At 47.6% G+C, this 16,356-nt stretch overlaps 1 protein-coding gene across 1 annotated transcript; it reads right to left on the reverse strand.

Moving 5' to 3' along the window:
• Positions 1 to 4,630: 4,630 nt before the first annotated feature.
• On the reverse strand, positions 4,631 to 7,573 carry LOC120997552 (hemoglobin heart muscle subunit alpha-type-like). Its single transcript, XM_040427643.1, has 3 exons — positions 7,311 to 7,573; positions 4,977 to 5,181; positions 4,631 to 4,755 (listed from the first exon to the last, which is right to left on the reverse strand). The coding sequence occupies exons 1-3, from the start codon at positions 7,403 to 7,405 to the stop codon at positions 4,645 to 4,647; spliced, it is 411 nt and encodes a 136-aa protein (XP_040283577.1). The 5' UTR covers positions 7,406 to 7,573; the 3' UTR covers positions 4,631 to 4,644.
• Between the last annotated feature and the right edge of the window lie 8,783 nt (positions 7,574 to 16,356).

Here is a 16,356-nt window from a genome sequence, read left to right on the forward strand (position 1 = left end):
GGGTTGGTGGGGGATCCATACCGGCCGTCCAGCATCCTGGTAGGCCTGGTGCAGAGACTGCGGTCCCATCTGCACCATCGGAGTTAGGGGTGCTGTCCCCCTGTGGTTGGGGGGAGAGACCGGTTGTCTCCTCTCCCTTCAAAGTACACTGCCGCTGGGTAGTGAGACCGACTGTCTCCACTACCAGTGATTCTAGTTGTTGCAGAGATGAGGGACCGACAATCTCCTCTCCCTGTACTCCCAGTGGCAGTTGGGGATCTGGGCCGCCTCCCCAGCCACCCTGTTGGGCTGGTGGAGTGACTACGGTCCCATCTCCACCTGCCGACTGGGGTTCCTCCCAGTACCAGTCTATGAAGTCCCCTACCTTCACAGTTGGTGAGGAAGTAGGGGATACCTCAGCTGTGACTTGCCAGGGGTAGGGCTGCAGGTCTGGGCCTGGTATCCAACTGTCTTGTATCTTGCGCTGGGCTTGAATAGAGTGAAACAACTGTTGATAATCTTGCTCCAGCTCCCACTCCCTTTGGACCAGAAAGGTCAGATCTGCCCTCACCCCACTAGTTGTAGGCCAATTGTGCAAGTCCCCCCTGTAGTCAGTAATGTCCCAAAATCTAGATTCTTCTGTGCTCCCAAAGTCAATGTCTTCAAAAGACTCCCACAATAACCCAGGGCTATTATTTTCCTCACCTTCGGGCTTGGCGTACTCCTCCATCCATGGAGACTGTCGTACTGTGTCCCACCATAGTGCTTGGTAAGCGTCATCCAGCCAGGTTTCCTGCCATACCAGTGTCTCAAGCTCCGACACCCACTCTGTCAATAGTTGCTCTCCCAGTAGAGGTAGTCGCAGCGCCAATCGCATTCGTAATCTCTGCTCCTCACTGGGAAGACTCTCACCCCTCCGACGCTGCACGTCCTCCAGGGCCTGGTGCCATACGCCTTTCCGCTCGGCATCCCTGTAATCCGGGTGATCTTCCTCATGGAATGCTGTGCAGGAACCAACGGCATCCATATTGCTGTAGCCAGGGGCGCTGTACGGATACTAGCGTTGCCCTCAATTTTGTAAATCCCCGAACGGTGTCTCCGAGCTGCTTCTCCTCACACTAGGACGCCATCCCACTGCTTGCCACCAATGTAACGGAACGCCTAGCACCCCGACCGGGTACCTCCGTTGATAGTGCTCCTAGTGCTTCCAGAGGACTCCAAGCACTCCACTTGACACAGTCAGAACTGCAGACCCCACGAACCGCCGAAGCTTGGTGGAGGTCTCGCCGTCTCCTACCCACCCTGGACCTACGACAAGGCTCCATGCTCCAGTGGGTGAACCTCTCCTAAACGCAGAGAGCAGGAACCATGAACAAGCTCTTACAAGAGCTTATACTCAGGGGAATATTGTGATATAGCAATCCCCAAGAGTGTAGTTATCCCTTTTCCTAAACAGGAGCCATAACTTCATGAAGGTATAAAAACAGGAACTCTCTTTATTTGAACACACAAGCATTGATTTATACACATCTTCCAACAAGGTTACCACCCACAGGGTTTTGTAAAAACAGCCAATCACACGCATTTACAGTATTCAAACCTTCCCAGCAATTCTACACAAATCCCCTTCCCTCTGTAACGCAATCAACAAAATACAATGAGCATTGTCTGAGACGCAATTAACTAACACACTGGCATGGTCTAAGACGCAATCCACAAAATACAATTACCAAACGTAATGGGCTAACTTAATCACTACCAAACGTAATGGGCTAACTTAATCACTACCAAACACACATTTTTCCCAACACACAGAAAACACCTCAAAACCCCACACATCCCCATAATGTATACATCCATGGATAGCTCTGATCTGGGTGAACAACATATCCAAAAATCACCCAGATCCGAGCAGGGGTTCCCGAATTCCATGTAAGTCACATTTGGCCGGCCGCAAGCATGGCTTTCCTGCCCAAAACAGTTCCACAGATTTAAGCTGTGCGGCCGGTCTGTCTTCTCCTTCAAAATTAGTATGGGCCATAATCCTGGGGCAGGAGGCTGGCAAACAGCCCCCTCCAAAACACTGTGGAGAGGTTGGTTTCGCCACAGTCAGTGTGCCCCAGTATATGTGACACCTAGGCTCCCCCCACAAGCCAAATATTTACAGCAATGTGTCCTGGAGGTGGTCATCTGTCCAAGGGGTACTAATGCCCAGTGTTAAACCTCATTCACACGTCTGTGTCCGTGCTCTAATTCGTGAGAAAGTGGTCAGTGACGTATCCGTGAAGCTGTACTTAAAGGGTCCGTGTGTCAGTTTTTTGCTGTCCGTGTGCCATTTGTGTTCACTGACCCTGCACAGCTGCAAAATAATTTTTAAACCATCTCTTCCTAATGATCCGTAAAAAAACGGATGCAACAGATGGCATCCATGGTTTTAACGGACCCATAGACTATAATGGGCGTGATGGATCCATGAACACAGACAAAATAGAGCATGCATCCGTGCTAAAAACACCAACCCACGGACCGTGCTAAAACACTGATGTGTGAATACACACATTAAAATGAATGGGGACGTGTGCTGTCCGTGGAGAACACTGACGTGTGAATGAGGCTTTAGACTCCAGCTACTCCTGGTATTCACAGGAAACAAATAAATGGTACGAGGTGTTGGTACCACCAGATATTTAAGAGGTTGTAAATCACTTGCAGTCTTCTGGCGTAGGCGCAGTACTTTGTGGTGGAATAATAGCGCGTTAACTGCCCATAGCTTAGCATATGTTTGAGGGCACTTGCTCCACCTCCACTACGCAGCTGCATGGGACAGGGGCGAGAATAGATTATCTGCCCATAGGTCCAAATCTTGGGCGCATTGACGTCAGTGATGACATTACTGTATCCGCCCAGCATAATGACATCACATCAGCATGTGCGATATTTGGAGAGTTTTCTTCAATCAAGAAGGCCGCGACAGCCTCTCCGTATTTAAATGAATGAAGAGATTATGTACTTTTTTTCAACCCCTGATAGGCCTCAACGTGCCTCTCAGATGCCACGATCAGCATTGAACACAGTATCTGAGGGGTTCAACGAAGGGGGCAGGAGCCATCGCCGTTTCCCTTCCTTGTGCTACATACAATGGAACATGATTCACGACGAAGTACTTCGCATTGAACCGCATTTCAGTGAGTGGGCTGCACAGGCTGGTACAGTGGTCATAATGGGAGACTTCAACTTCCCAGACATTGACTGAGTCATGGTTCTGCCTCAACCGCAAAAGGGGAGAAGATTCCTCAACTTGCTGCAGGACAACTTTATGGGCCAGTTGTAGAAGATCCCACTAGGGGCGATGCTCTGTTGGGTCTGGTAATTTCTAATGATGCAGAGCTTAGGTATTAGTGACCACAATAGTGCCTTTATAGGCATTCTGTCATAAAATTGCGTTATGGTCCGTGGTAACGGAATCCATAACAAAATTCACTTTTTACCAGTGAATGAATTTCAAAATATAAAACTCGCTCATCTCTAGATGTAATATTACCACTTTACAAAGCGTTGGTGAGGCCTCATCTGGAATATGCAGTTCAGTTCTGGGCCCCAATCCATAGAAAGGATGCACTGCAGCTAGAAAAAGTACAGAGGAGAGCGACTAAATTGCTAAGGGCATGGAGGGTCTTAGTTATGAAGATTAAAATAATTAAATGTATTTAGTCATGAGAAGAGATGTCTAAGGCGGGAAATTAACCTATACAAATAAATGGGCCATAAAATTTTCTCAAAAAATTTAAAAAGTGAACTGTCCAATGTAAAACACCCTCAAGTTTTAATACATTTCCAATAAAAATATTAATTGTTTTTCTGATTATGCCATTTTGTGGTGTATACCAAGCAAACAGAACTCCCTGACCACAGCATGGGGAAAGGCTGGAGTACTCATTCCTAGGTTAATAATGGAAATAAGTTAGCTATTGAGCATTGACATTCCACATGTCTACACAGCCCGACACTATGATTGGGGATGGGCTCTTAATACTCAATTACTGATTCATACATTTCTAGTAAAAACCACAGCATAAGCAAGAATTTAAAGCACAGATTATCCTACACTTAATTTACAGGAATACATTACACAGATATGTCAGGAGGAGATGGAGCTTCCTGTTGGAGATTAAATATATATTTTTTTGATGGAAGAACCACCTTACCTTAACCCAGGATCAGCTGTAATCAGTGAGAGAAACTGAAGTGTTTCCCTACAGCACTGCCACTGGAGACATGAAGTATTACACCAGCACACTAATCAATGATCTTAAAACATAACAGATGTCCTAGGTCTCTAATGTACACAGATTAAAGTTGGGGGGAATTCTCCCTAATAGAATAGGAGTCAGACAACCCCATTTATGTCTTCTACACCTTTTACACCCTGTGACATCATTCCTTCCTCCCCAGCTCCATAATCTACTGGATTCTGATGTACACACCATTGACCAAATTCACCATTACAGAAGCTCAAACTAAAATAAGCCGAAGGAGACGGGATGTACAAGTATATAATATTTATTACAGATAATGGAGATCCCAGGTCATGGAGCCGTCATCAGTATCAGAGGACAGACGCTTGTTACAGGAGACAGACATAGATGTGAGGAAGATGCATCCCGGTCAGCTGGAGATCAGGGCAACTGCAACCTCATTGAGGAACTTTTCACAGGCCGACTTGTCCACATCTGGGAAATGCTTGACGATGACCTCCAGGAGACAACCACACAGCAGCTGGGGATGGATGATGGGAGTCAGTGCATGCTCAACACCACAACAATTATTAGAACGATGGGGGTGTATGTTTTTGACAGAAATGGCTCCACACTTGTCCATGGGTTGTGTCTGGTTCTACAGCTCAGCCATTGAAAGTAAGGAAGAACTGCAATACCAGATACCACCATTTCATAGAATGTGGCAGACTATGTATACCACTGGACAGATCTGCTCTTCACCTTGATGGAGTCCACACTGAGCTTCAGCTTGTTGGTGTGCAGCTCCCGCAGTGTGGCCAAGTTCTCCTGCAGTTTTCCATAGTGGCTGAGGGCATCATTAATGGCATGGATGATCTTCCCTCCATGCGTCTTCAGATCCTGACTGCCGGGGGTCACGTCCATGTGAGTGAAGTGGGACTTGGTGTCTGGATGGTGCTGGAAGAGACTGAGAAAAGAGGTCATACTCATAGGAGAACATGTCGACCCCACAGATGTACCAAATAAGTTTATAGTGTCCAGACAGTGAAGTGGGCAAAAAAAAAAATAGAAATTCCTGAGGGTCAACAGAGTGACAGCATTAGGCTACTTTCACACTAGCGTTCAGAACGGATGCGTCTGCATTAAAACTTAGAAAATTTTCTAAGTGTGAAAGTTGTCTGAGCGGATCCGCTTGAAGATTGAGCCATATGGTGTCATCTTCAAGCGGATCCGCCCCCATTGACTTACATTGTAAGTCTGGACGGATCCGCTCGCCTCCGCACGGCCAGGCGGACACCCGAACGCTGCAAGCAGCGTTCAGGTGTCCGCTCACTGAGCGGAGCGGAGGCTGAACGCTGGCAGGCGGATGCATTCTCAGTGGATCCGCCTCCACTGAGAATGCATTGGGGCCAGACGGATGCGTTCGGGGCCGCTTGTGAGCCCCTTCAAACGGAGCGCACGAGCGGACACCTGAACGCAGGTGTGAAAGTAGCCTTAGGAAGACATGGCTGCCTTCATGCAAAAGTAGCACATCAACCATCTATGATGGTGTCTGGTATTGCCATCAAAGTGCATGAAATGGAGCTGGAATATGAAACTTAGACCAGGTGGCAATTTTTTTATATATTTTTTTTATTATTATAAGAAGGCAGCTATGTTTTTTCCAATCCTGTACAACCCACTTTCATTCATTTTTTCCGGTCTAGGTTCATCCCATTTAAACACCAAACAGGTTGTTAACCATTAACAGAAACAGCACCACCCATAGGACATATCTGGTATTACAGCTTTGCCCTTTTCATTTGAATAGAAATAATACAATACCCGATAGAACTTAGACAAGAGTAGAGCCGTTCTGCAAAACAGAATAAAAAAATCCTGGAAAACCCCTCTAATAAGGATCATATGACCTTTCATCAGTTTAGCCATAGTCTAATTATGGTCTTACCCTATAGGGCGGCCCCCACTGATGCCATGGCACTTTCTTCCAAAGCCCCCCTGTTCGTCCACTCTTGGCCCCATTGATTTGGTGCCTTATATTATAATGAGCTGACTCGGTTATACTAGGCAGAGACTCGCAGTATCACTGGGGGCGGTTCTCTTCGCACATCCAATCAGAGCGCACCGCTCTTAGCCAGGGAGGAGCTCATTCTCCCTGGCCAAGAGTGGTGCGCTCTGATTGGATGCGCTCACAGCCAGGGAGAAGATAACCGCGAGTCTCTGCCTAGTATAAAGGAGGGAGGAGGAGTCTTTGGAAAAAAAAAAAAAAACACATCAGTGGGGGCCGCCCTATAAATAGGTAAAACCATAATTAGACTAGGGCTAAACTGATGAAAGGTCCTCTTTAACTGAGATATTTATATACTGCTTTTACCACCACCCCTCAAACAGCATCACAGGGGAGAAATATTAACCCGAGTAAAATCCTCTTAGGCTGGGTGCACACAAGGGAGTTCAATACGTTAAACTCAGAGTGTCTGCAAGAGCACCCGTCCTGACCTCCCAGCACTGACGGGGGTCGCATAGGATTATATTGATTTATTCTGCTATGTAACCTTTGAATTGGACAATGCCGTCAATGTTATCCAATATATTCCAGAATGCCAAGGGTTACGCCAAGCTTCATAAATCAATATAATGCTATGTGATCCTATCAGTGCTGCATAGGTCAGGACGGGAGCTCTAGCAGACACACGCTGCGAGTTAAACACATTGTGTGAAACCAACCTTAGACCTCGATCACATTTTCGTTTTTCACTGACGTCTGCTGCCCGCATTTCTTGCACAGACAGCTTACGTACCCATTCACTTAAAGCGGTCTGTTGGAGGGGGGGGGGGGGACAAAAAAAACAAAAAACACACCCCCACAATGCGTGCAGGTAGCCTTAGATCCCTATGGACATGCAGCATATCCCCCTCCCCCACTGACACAAACATTCATGCTCAGCTCTGTTTCTGAACTGTAGTTTGGAAGGTTCCAAACAAATCTGACACATTGTTGCATGTAGTGCAGGGGGCGGAGCACCAGGTGTAACAATGTATCAGCTCCTCCTTCCCAGCCCCTTGTAGCAGTGACTATCTGGCTCTGCCGCTCACCTCTCCATGGCTTCACCTCCAATCTTCTCAGCGTCAGCGTCAATCTTCACAAACAAGGGCTCCAAAGCCGCCTTCTCAGCATCTGATAGCGCCATCCTGGGATGTGAAGCTCCAGCACAAGGGCCAATCTGCACTGAGGGGCCCCAGACTCCATCATCACCTTTATATAGGGAGGAATGGCTGCTGATCCAGCACACCTGGGGCCCTACAGGAGAGCCTGACAACCTGGCCTGGCTGACAACTCCTGGACTGGAGTGCAGACACAATCAGCCGGTGGCTCTTGTAGATTAGGGGAATGTTCACAGGACAGATTTTTGTTATGGATTTTCACTGACATTTAGAACCAAAGATAAATTCCCAATTATTTTAATGTTAATTCAAACATCGCTTTTTTCCCGCTTGTGGTTTTATAAGTCCTGCTGTTAGTTGTAATAAATTAGGCCAATGTTTTATGTGATGTTTTTTGCTGTTTATTGCGTTTTTTCATTCCTTTTTTTTTTTTTTTCATGAAAACCACCACCAAAATATGAAACTCAGGGCAATAAAGCGAGTGTTTTTGCTCCTCTTGCATTTTCTTTTAAACACAAGGGGGGAGTTTTATCAAAACTGGTACAAAGGGAATCTGGCTGAGCTGCCCATAGCAACCAATCAGATTTAATCTTTTATTTGTCAGAGTTTCTTTGGAAAATGAAAGATAGAACATAAAAAGCGCTTCTACTAAGCAAAAACAAACAAACAAAACACAAAACACATTTTTCTGGCATATTTTTAGTGGGAGAAAACGATTCCAGAGAGAATGTGTGCGAGGAGGAAACCTCGGGGTGGAGTAACACATGGTAGCGTTATCACTGTTGGGGGCACTGTAGGGGGCAGTATTACTGATGGGGGCATTCTAGAAGGGAATTACTATTGGTGGGACTATGAGGAGCGCTATTACTATGGGGGCACAGCGAGCAGCAGGATAAGGGCTCATGCACATGGCCGTTGCCCGGCCGTGGCCGTATTGTGGGCAGCATACAGGGGTCCGCAATACACGGGCATCACTTGAATTCTCTTGAATGGGTCCGCAATCACGAAGATGCGGAACGGAGGCATGGATCGGAAGCCCATGGAAACACTACGGAGTGCTTCTGCAGGTTTTCTGTCCGTGCCTCCGCACCGCGAAAAAGTAGTGCATGCACTACTTTTTTGCGGTGTGGACCGTCGGTCGGTGCCCACGGTCGGTGCCTATGCATTTGCGGTCCGCATCACGGGCCCGGCCAGCACACGGTCGTGTGTATGAGCTCTAACACTGTGGGCACTCCAGGTTGTGAGATGATGATCGAGAAGGGAGGAAGCTACACTGAGCAAAAATATAAATGCAATACTTTCGGTTTTGCTCCCATTTTGCATGAGCTGAACTCAAAGATCTGAACCATTTTCTACATACACAAAAGACCCATTACTCTCAAATATTGTTCACAAATCTGTCTAAGGCTGGTTTCACACGGGCGTTGCGGTAAAATGTTGGGTGCGTTGCGGTAACATGCGTGATTTTTCTGCGCGAGTGCAAAACATTGTAATGCGCGTAAGAAAAATCGGCATGTTTGATACCCAAACCCGAACTTCTTCACAGAAGTTCGGGCTTGGGATCGGTGTTCTGTAGATTGTATTATTTTCCCTTATAACCTGGTTATAAGGGAAAATAATAGCATTCTTAAAACAGAATGCATAGTACAATAGCGCTGGAGGGGTTAAAGAAAAATAAATAATAATTTAACTCACCTTAATCCACTTGTTCGTGCAGCCCAGCTTCTCTTCTGTCTTCTATCTTCAGGACCTGGGTAAAGGACCTGTGGTGATGGATCATGTGATGGACCATGTGATGAGCGCAGTGACGTCACCACAGGTCCTTTTCCTCATAGATGAAGGCAGAAGAGAAGTCGGGCTGCGCGAACAAGTGGATTAAGGTGAGTTAATTTTATATATTATTTTTTAACCCCTCCAGCCCTATTGTACTATGCATTCTGTTTTAAAAATGCTATTATTTTCCCTTATAACCATGTTATAAGGGAAAATAATAATGATCGGGTCCCCATCCCGATCGTCTCCTAGCATCCGCACTTGCGTGAAAAATGCACAATATAGAACATGCTGCGATTTTCACGCAACGCACAAGTGATGCGTGAAAATCACCGCTCATGTGCACAGCCCCATAGAAATGAATGGGTCTGGATTTAGTGCGGGTGCAATGCGTTCACCTCACGCATTGCACCCACGCGGAAAACTCGCCCGTGTGAAAGAGGCCTAAATCTGTGTGAGTGAGCACTTCTCCTTTGCCGAGATAATCTATCCCACCTCACAGATGTGGCATGTCAAGGTGTTGATTAGACAGCATGAATATTGCCTTAGACTGCCCACAATAAAAGGCTACTCTGAAATGTGCACAGTTTTGCCTTCCGGGGGGGGTGGCAGAAAACCAGTCAGCATCTGGTGTGGCCACCATTTGCCTCACGCAGTGCAACACATCTCCGTCGCATAGAGAGTTGATCAGGTTGTGGCCTGTGGAATGTTGGTCCACTCCTCTTCAATAGCTGTGCGAAGTTGCAGAATATTGGCAGGAACTGGAACACGCTGTCGTATACGCTGATCCAGAGCATCCCAAACATGCTAAATGGGTGACATGTCCGGTGAGTATGCTGGCCATGCAAGAACTGGGATGTTTTCAGCTTCCAGGAATTGTGTACAGATCCTTGCAATATGGGGCCGTGCATTATCATGCTGCAACATGAGGTAACGGTCGTGTGATGCCACACCTGTGAGGTGGGATGGATTATCTCGGCAAAGGAGAAGTGCTCACTAACTCAGATTTTGACAGATTTGTGAACAATATTTGAGAGTAATGTGTCTTTTGTGTATGTAGAAAATGCTTCAGATCTGTGAGTTCAGCTCATGCAAAATGGGAGCAAAACCAAAAGTGTTGCGTTTATATTTTGGTCAGTGTAAGATGTCTGTGTGTCACATTAAGAGACGAGGCGGCTGAGTGAAGATGTATGGACCAAATGTAGACAATGATGACAGAGAAGATCTACATCAGAGGAGACGTCACTTGGGAGGCCCTGGATGTGATGCAAGACCGTGAACCGGGGTGGGTCACAGACGAGGAAAGCGACAACACACAGCTTTGTGCAAAAACAGCAACTTTACTAAAACAGTAATATAAACACAACAATGTGAAGGTGCACCAAAGATCTTATACCCCAGGCCCACAGTCATTGTTCCTGTCCGGTTGGACAGACCTATCGCGGTGGCGCACTCAGCAGAGTCTGCAAGTCGATGCTGTCCAGCAAATGAGAACAAACCTAGCCGATGGCGCACACAGCAGAGCCTGCAAGTCAATACTGTGCCGCAGAAGAATTCTGTTAAGCCTGTCAAAAATGAAAGTCCTAACTAACTAGATAACTAATTGCAGGCCTAGACTCTGGTGCTTCAGGCGCCACTAATATAATGCGATGAGTAAACGGATTTACTGACCTGCGTCCGTTTTGTGTCAGAGGATGCCTCTTAAACGAGATGGCCACCAGTTACACATGCGGCCTTGCTTGGTAGTTAGACTTCTGTCCAAACGCTGTAGGGACAACAACTAGTCCCCCTCCACTGCATCCCCAATCACTCCAGGACACTCAGCAATCAAGATGGAACTGGATTCAGTCTCACACAAACAGTCCTTCCACCATGTCAGCTCTTACTTCCTGGTTCTTCTTTCAGCAACAGCAGCATGAGTCATCCTCTGCTTTGCATATTTAAATCCAGCTGTCACTTAGCTGTAACAGAGAACCAGCGGCCTCATGTGGCCAAAATGAAAAATTACAATCTCAAAGTTTAACTATGCATGAGCATTATACAGGAAGAGCTGTTCGACAATCTCACATGCCACCCCACTAGAGGTTGTCGTTCACAGCAACCAGCCCCATACAAACTCCTTCTGTGCATAGCGCAGTGGAGGCACACCAGCATTGGGCCTCGCACTCAGAGTGAGGGGCTCAGAAGTACTGGGGACATCAGGCATATCTGTCAGGGGAGGAGCTACTACTTGTTCAGCACTCTCTCTGGGTGGCAAACCTGCCACAGCTGGGGCCTCTGTGGGTACCTGGGCAGGGACAACCCACCAATTCTCCTCCCCCTCCTCCTCTGAGGGGCTTTCCTCTGTACTCTAAGAGTGAGGAGGCATCTCCTCCACGCACACTGGTTCGTCAAAATTACGTCTCAACATATTATGTTGGAAGTTTTGTAAGGGTCCCCCAGTCCCTACTGGTTCTACCTTATAGACTGGAATGGCAGGGTCTACCCTCCTTTTCACCGTGTATGGGACCTCCTCCCACCGACCATCCAACTTCCCAGACGGCCGTTTGGCTTTGACCATCACCCAAGGCATACCCATCTTTCTGCATTGGTCTTGGGTTAGGGTGTACCACCTGTCCCAGGCGCTCCCCCACAACCTTGTGGACTGCTCTCAGCCAGCGGCGGTGCTCTTGCACCCGTGCGGTGGTACTTCTTGGTGGTGGCTCCATCGGGTTGGGCATGTGGAGATCTTCAATCTCCCGTCCGGCTCATCAAAACATAAGCATATGTGGAGAGTATCCGGTGGTACTGTGTACCCTGTTGTTATTGGCCCACATTAGTTCAGGTAGGTATTCGGGCCACCAAGCCTTTTGGCTATCCTCTAGAGTCCACAGCATCTGGAGCAAGGTGCGGTTGAAAGCGTTCGCACGCCCTGTTTCCTTGGGGGTTATACAGGGGGTGCGGGAGCGTTCAATCCCATACAGCTGGTACAGTTCGTTCATTATAGTACCCTGGACACATGCCCCCTGATCCAAATGCATTCTCCTTGGACACCCGAACACCTGTATAAAGTGTTTGCAGGCCGCTTCAGCGGCCGACTCTGCAATCTGGTTTCTGGTGGGTACAGCCACTGCATACTTTGTGAAGTGATCTGTCATGACTAGACAGTACGAGTGTCCCAAGGTAGAGTATCCAGTCTGCACATAATCAATCATCAGAAGCTCCAGGGGCGCTGAGGTCCGGATGGCCTGGACAGGAGCCCGCTGTTCAGTAATATTACTCAGCCCGCAGGGTCAACACTTAAGACATGCCTCGGTCACCATGTCGGCCAGATCTGGACAGTATACCAGCCGTTGGAGCCACTTGAACCTTTTGTTGCTCCCGAAATGGGCTCCTCTTTCATGGGCTTCCCTGGCGGCTTTCGGTCCCAATGACATGGGGATGACAATCTGTTGTTGGTACTGCAGATCCGACTGTAAGTATATGGTCCGGCACAGGAGGTCCTTGGTAACGGTCAACTTATCCCACTGCATCAACAACTTTTGGCCCTCTGGGGTCAGTCGGGCTCGCTCTTCTGGCCGTGGCCAGATTTTAGCCCGAACCCATTACTTCCCTTTCCGGGCAGCTATTCTGGATTCTCTCCCAATCGGCCAATGTCTTTCCCAGCACCAATGACATCCCGGACGCCACCCCACTTGAATGTGCCAAGTCCTGGAACACGGGTAATCGACCAGGCGTTTCAATGTCCTCCAGCTCCTCGTCTGTACTCTGAGCCGACAACCCTACAGGGACTCGGGAGAGTGCATCGGCGTTGCTGTTCTCCCTACCTCACCGAAACTTGATGCGGTATTGGTACTTAGGAAGGCGAGCCAACCACCTCTGCTCAAGCACACCGAGTTTGGCATTCTTCAGATGTGCTAACGGGTTGTTGTCCCTCATCACGGTCACCTCTGCATGTGTCAGGTACTCTGCGAACCTTTCGGTCATGGCCCACACCAGCGCCAGTAGTTCCAATTTAAAGGAGCTGTAGTTGTCAGGGTTGCGTTCTGATTCCCTCAGAGACCGGTTGCCATAGGCAAAGACTCTTTCGCGTTCATCCTGGAATTGGGATAACACGGCCCCCAGACCATGTAGACTTCTGTCAGTGTACAAAAGGAATGGGGCGCCGAACCGTGCATAAGCTAGAATCGGGTCACTGATCAGCACCTCCTTCACTGCTTCAAAGGTCTCTTGTTGTCTGAATCCCCACTCGATGGCGCGATTCTTTGGGCCCCCTGCAGTGCCCCTTAATAATTTGTTTAAATGGCCCACCAAATGAGGGCACCTCTCTCAGTGTACGCGGTTGGGGCCACTTCTGGATGGCCTCCACCTTGCTGGGGGCTGGCTTTACCCCCTCTTGGGTGACCACATGTCCCAAATACTTGATCTGTTGCCGAAACAATTGTCACTTATTGGGCTTGATCTTGAGCCCATGGTCTCGTAGCCGTCCTAGAACCTGTCGCAGCTTCTAGAGGTGATCTTCGAAGGAGGCCTCAAACACTACTATGTCGTCTAGGTATATCAATACTGACTCGAAGTTGAGATCCCCCAGGCAGTGTTCCATCTAGAATGTTCCCGGGGCATTGGACAGGCCGAATGGCATCCGGCTGAACTCGTAGAGTCCCATAGGTAGCATGAAAGCCGTCTTCGCTTTGTCCTTCTTGGCCACCGGTTCCTGCCAATATCCACTGGCCAGGTCAAGCGTCGAGAAGAACTTTGCGTGGCTCAGGGCTGAAAACAACTCCTCAATCTGTGGAAGTGGGTGAACATCCCGGAGGGTCTGAGCATTCAGCTTCCGATAATCCACGCAGAACCGGAGGCTCCCATCTTTCTTTCGCACCAAGACTACTGGAGCATCCCAAGGACTTTGACTCTCTTGGATCATCGGTGCCGCATCGCCGGTCGGGATTTCGGAAGCACACCCGAAGTCCTCATCATGTCACGAGAATGCCTCTTGAAATTCCCAGAGGGTGTCTTCCAGCAACTTCTGTTGTCCGGGAGTCAGAGTCTTGCAGTCCACCCCCATCCGAGGTATGATCACTCGACCATTCCACTATGCTGTCGGGGTCTCCCTTTGATGAACCTCTACAGCATAGGTCCAGGCTGATCTCCTATCAGGCTGTAGCGTGAAACTCTGTAGTCGAGAGACATCCCCTTTGGACACATAGACTTTTGCCAGCAAGGTGTTTCAAGGAATGGTCAGCTCACAGTCTTCAACATTGAGGCAGCGTACAGGCACACACCCGTTCTTCACAATGGCGAGGGCCCAGGCTGCCAGTGGACCTTCTGGACTTGGCCATTTTTTGCAAATCTGACCAGTGTCACTTTAAGTAATGATAACTTTAAAACGCTTTGACTAATCCAGGCCATTCTGAGATTGTTTTTTCGTCACATATTGTACTTCATGACACTGGTAAAATGAAGTAAAAAAAAATCATTTTTATTTATAAAAAAATACCAAATTTACCAAAAATTTGTAAAAAATTGCAAATTTCCAAGTTTCAATTTCTCTACTTCTATAATACATAGTAATACCTCCAAAAATAGTTATTACTTTACATTCCCCATATGTCTACTTCATGTTTGGATCATTTTGGGAATGATATTTTAATTTTTGGATATGTTACAAGGCTTAGAAGTTTAGAAGCAAATCTTGAAATTTTTCAGAAATTTTCAAAAACCCAATTTTTAGGGACCAGTCACTTTGCGAGGCTTACATAATAGAAACCACCCAAAAATGACCCCATTCTATAAACTACACACTCAAGGTATTCAAAACTGATTTTACAAACTTTGTTTACCCTTTAGGTGTTCCACAAGAATTAATGGAAAATAGAGATACAATTTCAAAATTTCACTTTTTTGGCAGATTTTCCATTTTAATAATTTTTTTCCAGTTACAAAGCAAGGGTTAACAGCCAAACCAAACTCAATAATTATGGCCCTGATTCTGTAGTTTACAGAAACACCCCATATGTGGTCGTAAACTACTGTACGGGCACACGGCAGGGCGCAGAAGGAAAGGAATGCCATACGGATTTTGGAAGGCAGATTTTGCTGGACTGGTTTTTTTGACACCATGTCCCATTTGAAGCCCCCCTGATGCACCCCTAGAGTAGAAACTCCATAAAAGTGACCCCATCTAAGGGCTCTTTCACACTTGCGTTGTCCGGATCCGGCGTGTACTCCATTTGCCGGAATTACACACCGGATCCGGAAAAACGCAAGTGAACTGAAAGCATTTGAAGACGGATCCGTCTTCAAAATGCTTTCAGTGTTACTATGGCAGCCAGGACGCTATTAAAGTCCTGGTTGCCATAGTAGTAGTGGGGAGCGGGGGAGCAGTATACTTACAGTCCGTGCGGCTCCCCGGGCGCTCCAGAATGACGTCAGAGCGCCCCATGCGCATGGATGACGTGTCCATGTGATCACGTCATCCATGCGCGTGGGGCGCCCTGACGTCACTCTGGAGCGCCCGGGGAGCCGCACGGACGGTAAGTATACTGCTCCCCACTGCACTTTACCATGGCTGCCAGGACTTTAGCGTCCTTGCAGCCATGGTAACCACTCTGAAGAAGCTAAACGTCGGATCCGGCAATGCACCGATACGACGTTTAGCTTAAGGCCGGATCCGGATTAATGCCTTTCAATGGGCATTAATTCCGGATCCGGCCTTGCGGCAAGTGTTTAGGATTTTTGGCCGGAGCAAAAAGCGCAGCATGCTGCGGTATTTTCTCCGGCCAAAAAACGTTCCGGTCCGGAACTGAAGACATCCTGATGCATCCTGAACGGATTTCTCTCCATTCAGAATGCATTAGGATAAAACTGATCAGGATTCTTCCGGCATAGAGCCCCGACGACGGAACTCTATGCCGGAACAAAACAACGCAAGTGTGAAAGGGCCCTAAGAAACTACAGTACACCCCTCAAAGTATTCAAAACTGATTTTACAAACGTCGTTAACCCTTAAGGTGTTCCACAAGAATTAATGGAAAATAGAGATACAATTTCAAAATTTCACTTTTTTGGCAGATTTTCCATTTTAAATTAAATTTTTTTCCAGTTACAAAGCAAGGGTTAACAGCCAAACCAAACTCAATATTTATGGCCCTGATTCTGTAGTTTACAGAAACACCCCATATGTGGTCGTAAACTACTGTACGGGCACACGGCAGGGCGCAGAAGG

The sequence above is a fragment of the Bufo bufo genome, chromosome 4, assembly GCF_905171765.1.
Source record: "Bufo bufo chromosome 4, aBufBuf1.1, whole genome shotgun sequence".
NCBI classification, from domain to species: domain Eukaryota; kingdom Metazoa; phylum Chordata; class Amphibia; order Anura; family Bufonidae; genus Bufo; species Bufo bufo.